The sequence below is a fragment of the Lissotriton vulgaris genome, chromosome 2_1, assembly GCF_964263255.1.
Source record: "Lissotriton vulgaris chromosome 2_1, aLisVul1.2, whole genome shotgun sequence".
NCBI classification, from domain to species: Eukaryota; Metazoa; Chordata; class Amphibia; order Caudata; family Salamandridae; genus Lissotriton; species Lissotriton vulgaris.
This window is the reverse complement of record NC_141687.1, coordinates 524,497,660-524,514,834: the sequence shown is the minus strand read 5'-3', so window position 1 is coordinate 524,514,834 and position 17,175 is coordinate 524,497,660. Positions and strand designations below refer to the sequence as shown.

At 42.3% G+C, this 17,175-nt stretch overlaps 1 protein-coding gene across 2 annotated transcripts in view; it reads left to right on the top strand.

Annotated features, from left to right (window-relative positions):
* The window catches only part of TFPI (tissue factor pathway inhibitor), a 249,456-nt gene that overhangs the window by 158,193 nt on the left and 74,088 nt on the right, over nucleotides 1-17,175 (top strand). For both annotated transcript variants that reach the window (XM_086955454.1, XM_086955455.1), the window contains exon 7: nucleotides 2,041-2,133. In XM_086955454.1, coding sequence (XP_086811580.1) covers nucleotides 2,041-2,133 — 93 coding nt within the window. The remainder of the gene's footprint in view (nucleotides 1-2,040; nucleotides 2,134-17,175) is intronic.

Here is a 17,175-nt window from a genome sequence, read left to right as displayed (position 1 = left end):
GGCAGTTTTTTGCCTTTATCCACTCTTACTCTTACTCTGCCCTAGAAGCTAGCTTACAGCTTTATGCGTTATATACATACATTTTTTTTTTTGCAAATCACAAACATACTGAAACTCGTGAGCTCGGGAGAAAGGTGCCTATTACAGAATACACAATGGTAACCACGTGGTCTCAATTTGTTTTTAAATTTGCGATTATACTATCCACTAATTGTATTTTTCTTTTTTGTGCCTTTTTCACGCCTCGGGCAGCTATGTACCCCTTTCTGGCCTTGAACCTGTCGTGCTCAACCTGCTACGCACCCTGCCCCCCTGCAACGGGGTTCAGGCATGCGCGGAGGAGCCTAGCCGCAGGCCTCACACCCAAAGCCCCTGCATATGCACTCAGTACTGCACTGCGTAATGGACATGCAAGCTTTCAGCCCTTTGTAGCCGGCACTGGATGGAGGCCCATTGCCAGCTCCCTTAACACAGAACTACATATGAAGTAAATTGTTAACATTCCTTTCAAGACTTCAGGGCACAACGGCACGATACTTCTGATACTTTGAGGAATACACTGAGGGAACTTTACCTCTGAATTTTAGGCTGACTTATATAATAAACATATTGCGTTCATTTAATTCCACAACTGTTTGTGAGAAATGGGACAACAGTGCTTTCCTTCTCAGTAGGCAGAGCAAAATAAGTTATTATACCAAGCATGCCATCTTTTGAGATGAAATGACCTGTTCATGGTGTACAGCCGTGTTCCCCTGCCCTGAGTGCTCAACGGCAAGTTTCTGGTATCATGTTCTTTGACATGCCAATCTATTGTGTGTTTACCAAGGCAGTTGCCTGTGCCTTGACATGGGTGATGGCCTGTGACCTGGAGGGCCCCTACGCTTGCCCTCGTTTCACTGACAGTGGACAATATATTTGTTTAGTATACAGAGCTGTGGTGGCAGTATATAGTGTTTTCTGAATCCGTTGTTGTCGTCAGGCCTTTTTAGGTCTCGCCTAACAACACGCATGTGCTGTTACTGCGAGGGGTATTGTATGTAGTTGCATCCTAATTGGCCACCATACGTCGGACATCCCTTTGTTTTACTTTTCTGAGGCACGGACAAGGTACTAATTAATTTAGTTTGATTTGTGTCCCTCCCGCTAATGGTGCTGTATTTCAGCCTCTATTAACACTTTGTTTTTATCATTTAAGTCACGTTATTTTTATCATTTCTGATCAGCATTTAATTATTTATTTCCACACGCATTGGCATTGCTTTTGCTTCGGCATAGTATTGCTGTACTTGTGCTTCAGATAACTTATTTTCAGCCATAACTTTTTAATGCATAAAAAAAAAATCATACGCACTAGCATTGCTTCACTATCTTTTTTTAGTTTCAGATCGCATTTTTCTTTCCGCCCGTCTTGGCATCTACAAAACACATTGCCAAAGCCAATGGCCCTCCAAAGGCGAGATCTATTGGCTTTGCTAATGCTTGTTATTTGTGCAACTAGAGTGGAGGCATACTGGTCCACTTGTGTAAAGTTTTGCTTCTATGCACTTAACCGAGATCCTTGTGCTAACATTTCAGGCGTGTTATGTGTTTGCATTTATGTGGCTTGTGGATACAACAGGTCGATTGTTACTCACTTCATCATTAGAAACTATTCATCACAACCCAAGTGCCAGCTCGAGCAGCCAAGGTGCATTATGGGAAACACTGACAAGTTCAATAATACCTTTCCCTCTCCACGGCAAGGTGTTTAATGTGGAGGTTATTCAAATTTTCTGAGACAGTGTCAAAAGCATATCCTTCTTTGTGAACAACAACCAAACAGCCATGAGCAAGGGTTGACGTTTTAATGTCTTTGCAATTCCTTATATGTTTTGCCGGCATTTATTGCATTAGAATGCGTGTTTGTGGTGCCAGCATTCTTGTGTCTGTAAATTTGTAACTGCAATAGATATGCATTTCTATTTGTATTATTTTCACTTAGTGTATTGTCTTCTGCATAGAACATTATATCATTTTCGTTGTCTCTCTTTATGTAAGATCCTCCGGTTTTGATTGGCCAGGAAGAAAGGACTGAAGTAATAAACCACAGCCTAACAGTTGACATGCCGGCTGCATCGGCAAGACGTGCAGGTAATGTATACATTTCTGGTATATAAAGGGGAAGTCCTACCCGACACTGCCGCCATCTTTCTCCCTTTTTAGGTCGAGCCTGTCAATGCGCTTGCGCATTGAGCTTGCAAGAGATATTGGGGCTTAACTAGAGCTTAACCATCGGTGATTGCATGCAGTGCCCGTGAAAAAAGCGCGTGCACTTCAAAGCCACCAGCCTCCCTCCCACAGGCATCTGAAGCTGTGCGCTCTGCCTCAGGCATTTCTCCTCCCCTAATTATTCACGGCAGGCCGGCCGTACTTTCACTTTCATGGCCGCCAGGTCGTGTCTCGCATTTCTCCTCCCCCTACTCCCCTCCCCACAGCAATGCCAAGAGTTTGTTTAATAAAGCAACTGCTCCAACTCGAACTTTTCTTTCCTTTTTGATTTAGCGTTGTATTAAAGCTCTGACAACCGGCATGAAAGTGCGCATTTAAATGCCAGCTACGAGATTTGTTTTCACCTTACAGCTCGCTGTACATCTATTTATCCTTTCTGGTAAAAGCTGCCACTATTTCAATCTGTTGCCAGTATGAAATGTCCCTCGCGCTTTAATCCTTGCGCCATGTTTACTTTTAAAATTGAAGGCTCGTGCTCTCCTTCACGCTTCACTACACGCAGCGTGTTTGCTTTGGATTAGAAGGCTCGAGCTGGCCTTCGCGTATCACTGCACACAATGTGTTTACATTTGATTATCAGGCATAGGCTCCCCTTTGCGCTTCACTGCGCATTGAGTGTTTACTCTTAATTAGAAGGCTCGAGCTGCCCTTTGCATTTCCCTGCTCGCGCTATGTTTGGCTTTGGAAAAAATGCAGTTTGGACACAATTAACTCGCCACTCCTCAGAGATTATCTCGATTAAAATACTTCAACAAATATGTATTTCACACATTGGAAGACAATTCTTTTGATATGACAACCAAGCCAATATTTATGCCTTTAACTTTACACACAATGATTTTTGAGTGTTTAACTTCTGCCTTTCTGCAAGTTTGCTTAAACAGTCTGCTCAATATACTTTACACACAATGATTTTTGAGCGTTTAACTTCTGCCTTTCTGCAAATTTGCTTAAACAGTCTGCTCAATATTTTCTAACCACTGCTCTTTCTGTTGCTTTAATTAAACAATTCAGGCCCGATTTGCTTAACCAATTCTGCTCAATATTGTATATATTTAAAGATTGAAAAAATGAATCCTTTCACGTTTTACTGATGCAATATGATTTCTTCCACACTTTATTTGGCTCCAGCTTTATTTAAGTACTTGCTCACGTCACGACTTGACAAATCAATTAAATATCGTGAGTGAATAAATTAATCACAAGTCTCTTTAAAATACAACAGCCATTGTAATTTGTAATATCAATACATCTAAGTCACGTAAATACAAAACATGTTGCATTACAAATGCTATAGGTGTCACATTTGCGAAAGTTATAACTATTGGCATTGTAAATGACAAAGCTATTAATTTAGCTTTTTTCAAAACCAACACATAAATAAAAAAAATTGTCATTTACAAGACCAATAGCTCAAACTTTCCTAATGCGAGACCTATTGCATTGCAAATGCTTGTTGAAATTCTCTGCCCCATTCCAAGTGGAAGAGAGGTACATGCCACTTGCTATTCTGGCCCCAGAGCATTAGTGTAGCCTTTTTCTGAAACGTGTATGCTCTCAGCTAGTACTTTTGGAATCTGGCTGCTAATCACTGTTACGGTTTTGAGCTGACAGGAGACAAAGTGGTCTGATAACACAGTTGAAATGTTACAATTCGATGGAGAAAATACAAATAAACTCTATATGTAACACCCATAGGAACTTGAAATGTTTTGTAGTCCACTCCCACACTTCTTGGGCCATAACTTCAAGGGAAGTGCTTCGAGCTTGGGGTTTTTACAGCCCCTAATAAATGTGTTCTTCAGTAAATAGTTTTGCACAAGTGCTCCCAGTTTGGGATGGTTCGGACTCAGTCGGATTTCACCTTGATTTGTAAATACACACAGAGACGAAAAACCTTTCTCACTCTTTCCCTCCCCCACATCTGTTTTAAAGGTCTTCGAGGAGGTTGGTTGTTTTACTAAACACTGTATTTCCACTCACATAGTAGTCTAAGAATGCGCACTCCTCTCCCTCTGTGCTTCACCTCAAGCCCCCCTCATGTTCTGCTTGTCACATTATTGTATATTAATGTATATTAACTGGATTTGCTAATGTGATTGTTGGAAAATCCGAAGGCCACGCCCCAACAGTCATTCTGACCAAGAGATAGCCCTGCACACATTATGCCTTCTATGCTCTTTATTCACAGGCATCAACACTTAGGGCCTGATTTAAAGTTTGGCATCGGGTTACTATGTCACAAATGTGACAGATATCCCGTCCACCTTTTAAAAGGCGCGTGGGATAATGCACTTGTAATGGCGTGGGCGGGTTATCCAATATGACGGAGTGACCCGTCTGCTAAACTCTAAGTCAGTCCCAACATCCATTGCTTTTTCTAATAAACAAAATCCATTTAAGCCTGGATGGACTGCACAGCCGCCCACCAGAGCTAGTGCAATCACAAAAGAGAGCTGCAAAGAGCAGTATAGAGGGAGGGGTTATGACTCCACTCCATGTTGATATTCTTCTTTGTGGGCAATTAATGTGGCTGTTATTATATTACTTTGGTTATATATTAGTTACATTTTAGTGTCTGTGAAGGTGGTGCAGTACATACCGTAACATTCCTCATGTTTGGTACAGGGAGGTGATAGTGCAATGGTGAAATAGCTTGTTATACTGCATTAGTGAGCAGCAGGAGGGACGGGACAAAGCAGATGGTCTCCTTGGGAACTTTTGTGCTAAAGATGGCTGCCATGTTGAAACATAATGATGTGGCCATGTCACCAAGTTTCTTTTTAGCTTTAGGCAGTTCCAAGGCATGAATGTATTGCTAATTTAGTTGTGGAGCACTGTCTTTCACATTGGCTCACTGTTTTCGCAGCAAGTCTTTCTCAATGCGTAAGAGGCGCGCTGCTTTAAGCAAAGCGTTTTTCCGGGTAACATTGAGTTGGCTGATATATAATGCCATTTATGGTTTTAACTCTCATAAACATAAACTATTTGACTGCCATTTATATTCACATTGTAACTGATGGTAAGTAACCTACCAATAAATTACAAAGAAAACATCTCTATTTTATACACATGAAACATCTGTAAAGTAATGACATTTAAAACTGAGAGTCGCATCCCTACCAGGTTATTTTGTATTAATGCCTCTGAAATTGTGGCAGTAATTGGCTCACATAGGCCATAGGACAGAGTCCCCATTGTCGAAATGCATGTCTAAGACACCTGGGGCAGACCCAAAGGATCATACATGTTTAAATGTGTTAACAAGCAAATCAGTCATGGAATTTATATTCCTCACACAGCCATGCGGATCTCTTCACAGATAAAGCCCTTATGATCTCAGTGGTGGCTTATGACATTTCAAAGTGGTGAGGCGTAAAAGCTGGGATGAATTTAACATAGTGAGGCTGTTCAACATAAGGACGTTCAGCCAATGCATCATTCACCCAATTAACCCCCAATTTATTCCAATCATGTTTCCATCTTCCTCTGGATTCATCCGTTCATCCTTCGTTCTAGACACTCTCCTTCTTATTCACTCAGATACCTACCCAACCATCTAGGTATCCATTTACTATAAAATCATCCATTCATTTGTCCATCATATGGAGTATTCACCCATTCAACCTTGTATACATCTACTCATTCTAATGACCACACTCTCCTGTAACTCTTCTGCCCTCCCCCCAATCTATGTATCCTTTCACCACTGGAGAATCACCAGAGCATCCAGCCATCCCCAGGCGATCTCCCATCCATCTATGTATCTCTCTATCCATTCATCTTTCCACAAACCAAACAAGGTAGCCTCAAGTAATCTACACATGCTCTCCCATCAAAAAATCTACTCAGCCTACTATATAGAAAATTAAGGGCTAGATGGATAGTATTTACCGATTCGTAAATACCGAATTTTAACGATTTGGTATGTACGAATCGGTAAATGCTATGTACTCAAATAATTTAAAGAAAATATCCATACACCTACGCATTTCACAGACCAGTCACTGAGTGTGGAAACCATCTGTGGTGCCATTCAAGTTCCAGTTATCTAAAAAGAAAACATATTCAGTTGTTCTTAGCGCGCCACCTCGCCGCTTGTTCGAACAAGATCAGCGTGGCGGCTTGAAAAGCATTTTCTCAATCTTTTTCGAAATACAGGCGAGTGATATTTGTGCCTCGAGGATATTAGACTACGCATAATTTACAGGAAGAGGCCCTTGAGCCGCTTAGTATTTTATGCCGTGTTATGCGCTTTGTAAATAACCCGCACTGGAGTGAGGTGCAATCTATACGCTGTAACATTGGCCTTTGATCTCTGTTCACAGAGTTTATATATATTTAATTTGAAACTGAACAGTAGCAATGAGCCTGTCCTGGTGAAATTGATCATTAGCAACGAGCCTGTCCAAGTCGCAGTCACTGTAGATGCTGGCCCGGGGTCCCTAAATCATGTAAGTGCGTGAGGTGGCATCATATGTACAGGTCCCTCTCGCGGCCTGGATGACTCCGAGGGTACGCGGGGGTGGGGGTCGGGGGTAATTAAATACAATAAAAACAAATAAACTAAACTTACCAGGATGAGGCATCTCCTCTGCCGGCGGCGCGTCCCGCGTCACATCACGTCTCCGAGTCCAACATGACAAATCATAGGACTGGATGCGACTGGGGGCGGTAGCCTGCCATTTGACAGGGCATGAGGCGACTGTACATCACAGCCCAAGCAGGAGCCTATCTGCAGACTCCTGCACTACACTAGGCATGCACAGCATGCCTAATGTAATGCCAATGGAGTGGCAGTGCTAAATAAAAAGCGCCCCTCGCAGATGCGCAGTAGGAGTCCACTTCTCTGGACTCCTTCTGCTTATTTATTTATTTATTTATTTATTTTTAGTATTTATAGAGCGCTGCATTTACCCATGGGCGTCTTGGCGCTGATAAACCATTTATTTGAGTACGGAAATGTGAGGTGAACCAGTTAATAAAGACAGAAGTGGAGGATGAAATGATTATTGAGTGAACAGCCAAGTTTTGAGGAGTTTACGGAACTGAAGGAGCGTGGCGCTTTGTCTGGTGTTAAGAGGCAGGGTGTTCCAAAGTCTGGGGGCCGCCACCAAAAAGCGTCGGTCACCCCAGGTGACTGTTTTGGTGCGGGGGACGACCAGTTGATAAAGAGTAGCTGATCGTAGAGCTCTGGTGGGTTTGTAATGTTGTAGTTGATCTTTTAGGAAGTGTGGTCCTTGATTGTTAACTGCTTTGAACACAATGCAGAGGGATTTGAAATGAATTCTTTTTTGTACAGTGAGCCAATGAAAATCCTTTATGTTTTTGGAGATGGATTCAAACTTTGTCTTGCCAGAGAGCAGACGAGCTGCCGCGTTTTGTATCGTCTGGAGTTTTGTAATAACTCTAGTTTGAGCATTAAGGAATAGCCCATTGCAATAGTCCAAGGATGAGAGGACAAGGGCAGTGACAAGTGTCTTGATGGCAGAATCAGGGAGAAAAGGGCGTATTTTCCGGATCATTTTTAATTTCAGGTGTGCCGTCGACACGTTTTATTGGCGTGCTCCATGAAGATTAGACCATCATCGAAGATGACTCCGAGGTTCCTAACCTTCGTAGTAGGAGTTGGAGGGGTACCGAAGGTCTCTGGCCACCAACTAGTAGGCCAGGCTGGTAGGAGTGGTCCAAAGATGAGTACCTCGGTTTTTTCCGAATTTAGCTTTAGGCAGTTGGTAGCCATCCATTCTCCTATATCTAGGAGTCCTTTCTTAAATTTTTCAGCTACTTGCTCTCCATCCCCTTTGATTGCCAACACTAGTTGGGTGTCGTCGGCGTAAGAGGTTAGGCTCATCCCATGTGCTTTGATGGTCTTAGCAAGGTCCGACACATAGATGTTAAAAAGTGTTGGACTCAGGGATGAGCCTTGAGGAACTCCACAAGGAGCAGAGAGTTGGGCTGATTGAAAAGGTCCCAGAATGACAGCCTGCGTTCTTTTGGCTAGGAAGGACGCAATTAAGTCTTTGGCAGTGTGACAAATGCCAAATCCCTGGACACGGTCGACCAAGGTGTTGTGGTCGACCGTGTCGAAGGCCGCCGATAAATCTAGCAGAACCAGGATGGCAGTGCCACCCTGGTCCCTGATTACCCTGATATCATCGGCGGCTTTGATCAGGGCTGTCTCTGTCCCATGGTGTTTCCTGAACCCAAACTGCGTGTTGTCAAGGAGCTGATGTTTTTCAATAAACTCGGAAATCTGGGGGTTCATGATTTTTTCGATCACCTTCGCCATGAAGGGGAGGCTTGCAATGGGGCGATAGTTTTTTAACTCACTTTTGTCCAGGGAGGGTTTTTTTTAACAGAGGTTTTAGTAAGGTGTTTTTGAGGGGATCCGGGTAATTGCCTGACAAGAGAATTGAATTGCAAACCTGCGTGAGTGCCGGTAGGATAGAATCCATTACCGGTCGGAGTACGGAGAGAGGGCAGGGGCCCAGAGGTGATCCTGATTTAATAGTGGATAGTGTATTTTTTATTTGGTCCGGAGTGACCGGTTGGAAGCTGAGGAACGTATTGGCTGGAGAAGAGGTAGTGGATGTGATTGTACTTAGAGGTGATTTGGTGGAGAAAGCCTGGTAGATATCGTCTACTTTGGTGAAGAAAAAGGAGGCGAGAGAATCACACAAAAGTTGCGACGGAGGGGGAGTAAGATCGGGGGAATGACCTGATAGTACTTTAGTGATTTGAAATAGTTGTTTGCTAGAATTCTTAGCTTTCTCAATTTGATCACTATAGTATTCTTTTTTTGCTTTCGCTATCATGGCTTTGTAAAGTGCCAGGGCTTCCTTGTAGACTACTTTACTGGCTGTGTCATAGTCTTTTCTCCAAGTTCTTTCCTTACTACGATTAGTCTGTTTTTGTGCCCTTAGTTTATCATTGTACCAGGGGGCAGTAGGTTTGGCTCTATTTCTGGAATGTTCTTTGGAAGGGGCTGATTGGTATGTAGCCTGGCCCAGCCAGTCGTAGAATTGCTGGAGCGCTAGGTTGGGATCTGAAACGAACATAGGACGGGTTTGTTCCAGTATAAGTTTCAGATCATCATGATTTATGTTTTTCCAGTCTTTAAAAGATTGTTTGGGCATGGGTCGTGGATTGGTACTGCAAAGATTATTAATGGCTATATTTGCAAAAATTGCAAAGTGGTCAGTCCAAGGCATAGGCAAAATGTTGGTAATTTGCAGGCCTTCTAGGTTAGAAAAGATGGGGTCCAGAATGTGGCCTGCTTGATGAGTGGAGGATGTAACAATTTGTTTTAGCCCTAGGGTATCTAGATCAGAGATAAGGGCAGCGGAGTCAGTAAGGTGGCCAAGATCTAAGTGAAAGTTTAGGTCACCTAGAACCGTAAAGGTACTTTCCGTGGCTACGGATTCCATCATGGTGTTAATGCTGGATAGGAAGGCTGTCTTGGATCCTGGAGGGCGATATATTAGTATTCCCTTGAAATTAAACAAAGGGGAAACGTTGATGGCAAATTGCATGGCCTCACAAGAAGTGGATGGAATGGAGGTCGTTCTGACGGGATATGAATCTCTGGCAATTATGGCCAGCCCGCCCCCTCTTTGTTTGGGCCTATCCTGACAGTAAGCTTTATATCCCTCTGGAACTGCGATGACTAGGTCTGGCTGTGAAGTATCGTCAGTCCAAGTTTCGGTGATAAACAGTATATCTAATTTAAAATCAATTATAAGATCAAAAATTTCCTGCCTATGCTTACCGAGCGAGCGCGCATTTATGAGGGCTATGGAGGTGGCAGCTCCCACATCGTGTTTAGTTATAGTGCCGTTAATGTTAGGGAGTATTAGTGGAATAGTGTCATTACAGTGAGGGCAGGAAGTGGCGGAATCCTTGTGGATCTCTGAGGGTTTGATGTTTAAGCAATTGGCCATGATAAGTGGCCGAAGCGCATGTAGATTTTGGCTGGAGTACTTTTTATAGGCTCCTGACAGTTTTTGGGCAGGGGTTGTGGCCCTGGGCCCGGTCCCGGCGCGGACGGGCGCAGACGGGCTTGCCTCTGGCGCGCCTCTGGCGCGCCGCCGTCGCGCCCGCTGCGCCTGCCCGCTGTGCGGACGGGATGTGCCTTCAGTTTTATGCATCCGGGGGGGGGCGGAAAGGCGGGAGGGCTGAATTGACTGGAGCGCAGCCCTTACCTCCTCAAGATGGCGGGTGAGGTAGGACAGGTCACGTGACCGCGACCGACTAGGGCAGCGCTGTTGGGTATTATTACAGCAGTCGCGCTTTGCACCGCGCGTTTGTCACAGAAGGTGAGAGCACTTTTTTATCCACCCAAAATGTATTTAAAAATACACAGATCAAGTCAATGTCCTATGCGCGGACAAACACAGCTGAGCGAACGTTTTAAAAATCAAAGAATAGTAGGAGAGTCCCCCGGCTTCCGCCTCAGGGGAGAGCAGTTAAAAATAAATGGTTTTGCCTGTGAAAAGAGAACGCCCCTCAAGTAATCTAAGAGGGCGGGAGGGCTGGATTGACTGGAGCGCAGCCCTTACCTCCTCAAGATGGCGGGTGAGGTAGGACAGGTCACGTGACCGCGACCGACTAGGGCAGCGCTGTTGGGTATTATTACAGCAGTCGCGCTTTGCACCGCGCGTTCGTCACAGAAGGTGAGAGCACTTTTTTATCCACCCAAAATGTATTTAAAAATACACAGATCAAGTCAATGTCCTATGCGCGGACAAACACAGCTGAGCGAACGTTTTAAAAATCAAAGAATAGTAGGAGAGTCCCCCGGCTTCCGCCTCAGGGGAGAGCAGTTAAAAATAAATAAATAAATAAATAAATATAAAATATAAAATTTTAAAATATAAAAATAAATAAATAAAACTGCTCTCGCCTGTGTGCATGCACTGTGCGTTATTGTTGAATGACGCATGCGCACTTGAGGCTGTGAAGCAGCTGCCAGCAAGGCCGAAAATGTAAACAGATGAATGAATTGCGCCTGCTTCCATTTCTTGCTGCCTGTCAACGTTACAGTTTGTCTTGTTGATTGTGACAATCCCCAATGGACCAGCGGCTACTGTAGGATCTACTCTTTTCAGGTTCTAACCATGGTAAAGAGAAGTATGATTACAGCCATCCTACGCCCGCAGGCCTCAAGCAATCATTGTAAGCAAGAAATGTTGAGTAATCCCAGTCAGAAATCAACTCTGTGACCTACAAATTGCACGCAAATAGTGTAACTAAGCTAACTCTATAGTTTACACAGACAACAAAAACCACTGCATCTTGTCAGGATAAAGCCACACCTGCTTAGCAAAGATGAGAGCAAACATTGTCCAACATCTGGCACCTGAAAGGTAATTGAACAATAAATACATGGTACAGAACTTCAGAACATAATCCATAAGCAACAGTCTTAAAAAAAAATATATTAGAAGAACCCTAATTCAAAGACAACAACTCTATCCATCATGAGCAAAACACCCATCAGTTAGAATAGCAAGCCCATTACCTATGTTGAGAAGCATTGCCTTGTGCAGCTATCTGGCATCTGGCCATGGTGTTGCACCACCTAAGAACAACTCCACCTAAACGGATATTGAAAACAGAGGTGGAAGAACAGCAAGACCCAACTTTCTAAAAACAAGCCACGTCATACCCACAGCTGCAGGCCCTTATTTATAGACGTAAAGCAGAAGGTGTGGAGAACACAGCGTCCATTCACAGTCTCTGCCCAGTACCTATAATGTTATAAGAGATTAAAACTATCCCCATCCCGCATAAAAGAGAGATTGACCCCTCTGGGTGGTAGTGAAATTCAAGAAAGACCAACCAGTTTACATCATACTTATGCTCATAATACTGAACAACTTCCAACAACAACTGAAGCATGCTTTCCAGCTCCTGAGAAAATGGTGATAAGAAATTAACTAGTACAGAACTGCTTATAGATGCATGTAAGAAAATTGAAAGCGGGGTTAATATGAAGAATGTTGTTATACTGTTACTGCTTAGCCTGGGTGACTGTGTGTGAGAATGTTGGTGAGTGAAATGTTCGTGAGTGTGACTGTCAGTTGGTGATGGGCTGAGCAGCAATAAGGCTGCTCCTGGTGGGGTTCTCCCTCGTAACATCTACTTAATAAATACACTTGAAGATACTACGTGGAATGGACTCCATTTTATTTATTTGCACCGGCGTATGCCAATATTTTCATGCAACAGTATGAAGAAACTAACATTTTATCAAAGGATGACTGGAAAGAAAATAGTAAACTCATCATTCGATTTATAGATGGCATATTCATAATTTGGAAAAATTCCGGAGACAAGTTAGAAAATGCACTCAAAGAGATAATCAACATTGATGAACGAATTCAACTGACTTGGGAAATTTCAGATAAAATGGTTTCGTTTTTGGACGTTAAGGTAAGCATCACGATGAAAGGATTGGAAACAGAGATTTACAGAAAACCTACAGATAAGAACAATACTTTACATTTTTCAAGCTTTCATCAAAATTCATTAAAATTACATCTTCCACTTTCACAAATGACTAGAGTTAAATGGATAACATCAGATAATGATAAGGCAACTACAGAAATTAATGAGATGGGTTTACGTTTCTTAAACAAAGGATATCCAACACACATAGTGGAGGAAGCAAAAAGAAAGGTTCAGAACATCCAAAGAGTTGATTTACTAAAGTCTAATATAAGAACTGATGAAAACAGGATAGTGGCTGTGTCCAAATATTCAACAACCAGCAATGAATTAAAAAAATTATAATTAGACACTGGTCTATTCTAAATTTGGAACCAGATTTCAATGGTATCTTTTCAAAACCACCACTTTTTGCTTACACTCGAGGGAAAAACTTGGGAGAGATTTTGAAACAGAAGACGGATAACATCAAAACACACAAAGGGACAAGACCCTGTCTAACTTGCGGGAACTGCAATAATATTATCAAGGGAAACTTCATTAATCATCCAATGAAGGGGAATGAAATCAAGCTTAAGGTCACTGCAACTTGTGACACATCAAATGTAATTTATTTACTTAAATGTCCGTGTGGGAAACCATATGTTGGAAAGACACAAAGAAAAATCAAAACAAGATTGACAGAACACAAATCGAACATCAGGACAAAAAATATCAAATCATCTGTAGCAACTCATTTTATGGAAGCACACCACGGCATTTCTCAATTGAAATTTTTAATATTAGAGTGTGTTGAATTTAGAGAAGGAAGAGACAATAATAAATACTTGTTGCAGCGTGAAAATTACTGGATTCAAAAATTATGTTCAAGCAAGCCCCATGGGCTAAATGACAGAATTGAATTTGCATGTTATTTATCATGAACTTTATAATTTTGACTTTTTTTGCCTCCCTTGACATGTCTTGTGTTACATGCCTGCGATTTTATAATCATGTGACATTAAACTCAAAAATGATGATATCGTGTATTTTGTATAATGCAACTTTATTTAGACTTGTAACATATTCACACATCAGTTTGGTAAAGGTCTATAGTCAAGTGAAAAAACAAAAATTATGAACCACACATTATTATAAACGCCATACGTGACTATTGAATAAACTCATCACCCACTTGTACATTAATATTGATTTATATACTTTTATTTAGTCATGAAAAAATTCTTTTTTTGATTTTTAGAGATACTTTTTTTCATCATTTCATGATTTATAAATTTTATGATTTGATTTATAGTAAAACTGATTTGTAGTTCATAGACATATACATTTAAGAACCATTCACATAAAAAAGTGAGACATAAGACCAGACAGGTGATATATGCAATACGGCAGGGTGATTCACAACGCGCGTTTCGGCCAGTTGGCCTTCCTCAGGTGGCTGTTTATTGCAATAACGTGTATATCCAACCTATATGCTGGCAGGTGGATTTGCTAGATGTCACCATTCAATAGATATGGGTAGAGCTAATTTAAGTAGGAAAACGGCGAAACGTCCTTACGCGGTTTGAAAATAGTAAATTGTAGTATCTGAGATATTATTCCTTATAGATACTACGAACTTCCAGATGAGAGATGGGATTTCTAGCGCAGTTTCAGATGAGCGGTAGGGTTTGTTGCGCAATTAAAACAGGATCGGATATTTAATTAAGTTCCTTGACGGCGCGCTTGTCACGAATCACAGGATATGATGTGTAACTGGTATCAGAGTGTATTCCTAAGCAATCGATAATCAGTCCACCGAGAGTCAGGGTTCTTGGGTCTTGTTACATCTCCATATTCTTAACGTTTGTCGGTAGTGACCAGCTATGACTCCCGGTCTCGATGCAGAGCGGCGGATCCCCGACCGGCGACTTGATGAATGGTGACATCTGGCAAAACATATTCACACATCCCATTGAAGTACACACGGCGGATTTTTTCGGGTCATATTTTCGGGTCATTTTGATAACTTTGCTCGATCGGTGGTCCCCCTATATTTCCCGGAACTTTTATGATTACTGGGAATTATACTGTATTTTGTAGCACCGTTTCGAGTTAGCAGTGGTTACCTTTCGTTTCACGAGGAGAGTCTGTTGTCTATATTCATTGCATCACATGATGGTTATATTAACCAATGAGAGCAAAGGTGAGATTTAACACGAAAACACGGCTAGCGTGCGGTTGATGGAGAACGTAAGAACATGGATTATTGAATACTTGGCGATATACATGGAGTAAGGTCAGTGTTATTGACAGAGAGGCATTGAGAATATGTTGTTTTTTTAAAAGTGGCTATGAGACTAACTTGGGATGTCTGTTTTCAGATTGCGAGGTATACATCGCGAATAGTCTTATCATGTAAGTGTTTGTTTTTGCTGAACACCGGATTATCTTGTTCACGTCGTTTTCACGCATGCTCACATTAGTTTTTTCACTTATACACTCACGGTATGATTTTACAGCACAATTCGAATGCACTATGAGCATCATTAACAGTACATGTTACCTTGACTATCAATACATATGCTTTTACTACTAGTACATATTTTTTTCTTCTGAATTTGCAGTGCTACTCCCTGAGGAAGGGCGTCATAATGCCCGAAATGGATAGGAGTTATGGATTAATGCAATGATAATCCATTCGATATGATGTTTCTGAAAAGTTAAGAAAAATTATGAAAATAACAGATAAAATTCATGAGAATAAAAGTCATTGCATGATCAAGATACCCTGGAGTGGAATCCTTGTTTTTAATAAAAAGGAGATTGATAGAGTGCCTTTTGGGATGCAACTAATGATTCATTGGGAGCATGATTAGGCTCCATTTTATTTGCAACATATTTTGGTGACGATTCTAAGGAAAGGATCTGCATCTGCAACTTCAGTGGACTGCTACTATAAACATTAAAGAAACTACAAGATAAAATTATTTATTTTGGAATGGAAGCTGTGTATTTTGAGCTTACTGGCACCCCTGAAACCCACCAGTGACCACTCCATCAGTCGCCCGAATCCCTTAGTGCCAGTTCCATTTGGACTTTCTTTCCCTTCTCTTCTGCCTGCTGTGTTGAAAGATTTGTTCCCAACTCAACTCAAAAGTTCCAGTTCCTGCTTCACTTTATGTCTACCGGCCTTGCTGTCTTGGATGAGCTGGGGGGGAGTCTTCAGATGGTAATTGAAGTGTTGTGCGCTTACGTTGGTTCTGTGCAGAGTGTTTTCTACACATCACACCCCATTTTTGCTTGGGGGGATTCTTCTGCTATCTGGCATCTGGACATGGTGTCACACCGCCTAAGAACAACTCCACCTAAACGGATATTGAAAACAGATGTGGAAGAACAGCAAGACCCAACTTTCTAAAAACAAGCCACGCCATACACACAGCTGCAGGCCCTCATTTATAGACGTAAGAAGGTGTGGAGAACACAGCAGCCATTCACAGGCTCTGCCCCAGTATAAGAGCACCTATGATGTAACTATCCCCACCCCACATAAAAGAGAGATTGACCCCTCTGGGTGGTAGTGAAAATTAAGGAAGAACAACCAGTTTACATCATACTTCTGCTCATAATACTGAACAACTTCCAACAACAACTGAAGCACGCTTTCCAGCTCCTGAGAAAATGGTGATAAGAAATTAACTAGGACCGAATTCTCAGTAGCACACACCAGAAGTGTTTATAGATGCATGCACGAAACTAGAAAGCAGGGATAATATGAAGAATGTTGTTAAACTGTTTCTGCTTAGCCTGGGTGACTGTGTGTGAGAATGTTGGTGAGTGGAATGTTCGTGAGTGTGACTGTCAGTTGGTGATGGGCTGAGCAGCAGTAAGGCTGCTCCTGGTGGGGTTCTCCCTTGTAACATCTACTTAATAAATCAACTTGAAGATACTACATGGTATGAACTCCTTTTTATTTACAACATATTTTGGCGACGATTTTAAGGAAAGGATCTGCATGTGCAACTTCAGTGGACTGCTACTATGAACATTAAAGAAACTGATACAGCGCCTGAATTACACATAGCGCCTGGTATCGTTAGGATTTCATTATTAATATTGTTCATTGACCTTGCATTGCGGCGATTTTTAAAACAGCCTAAAAGTGTTTGTGTGTTTTCTGTGCTACTTTACCTCTGCTCGCACTCCGGCTGTGCCCCGGTTTCGATTTCGGCCATTTGGTTGTGGTGTTTACTTGTGGCCCGTGTCTCCTCCCCGCTCCCGCCTCCCTGCCGACCCTCCCACCCACTGGTAGAGTAAACTCGCCCGTCCTCTTTCTCTTTGTGACCGTCTGGACCTGCTCCATAGCGGTCGCTCTCTGCCTAACCTACCTACGCCTCGATCCTTGCTGACCTCATCGCCTGCCTGCCCTGATACAGCGCTGCCTGCCCTGATACAGCGCTGCCTGCCCCG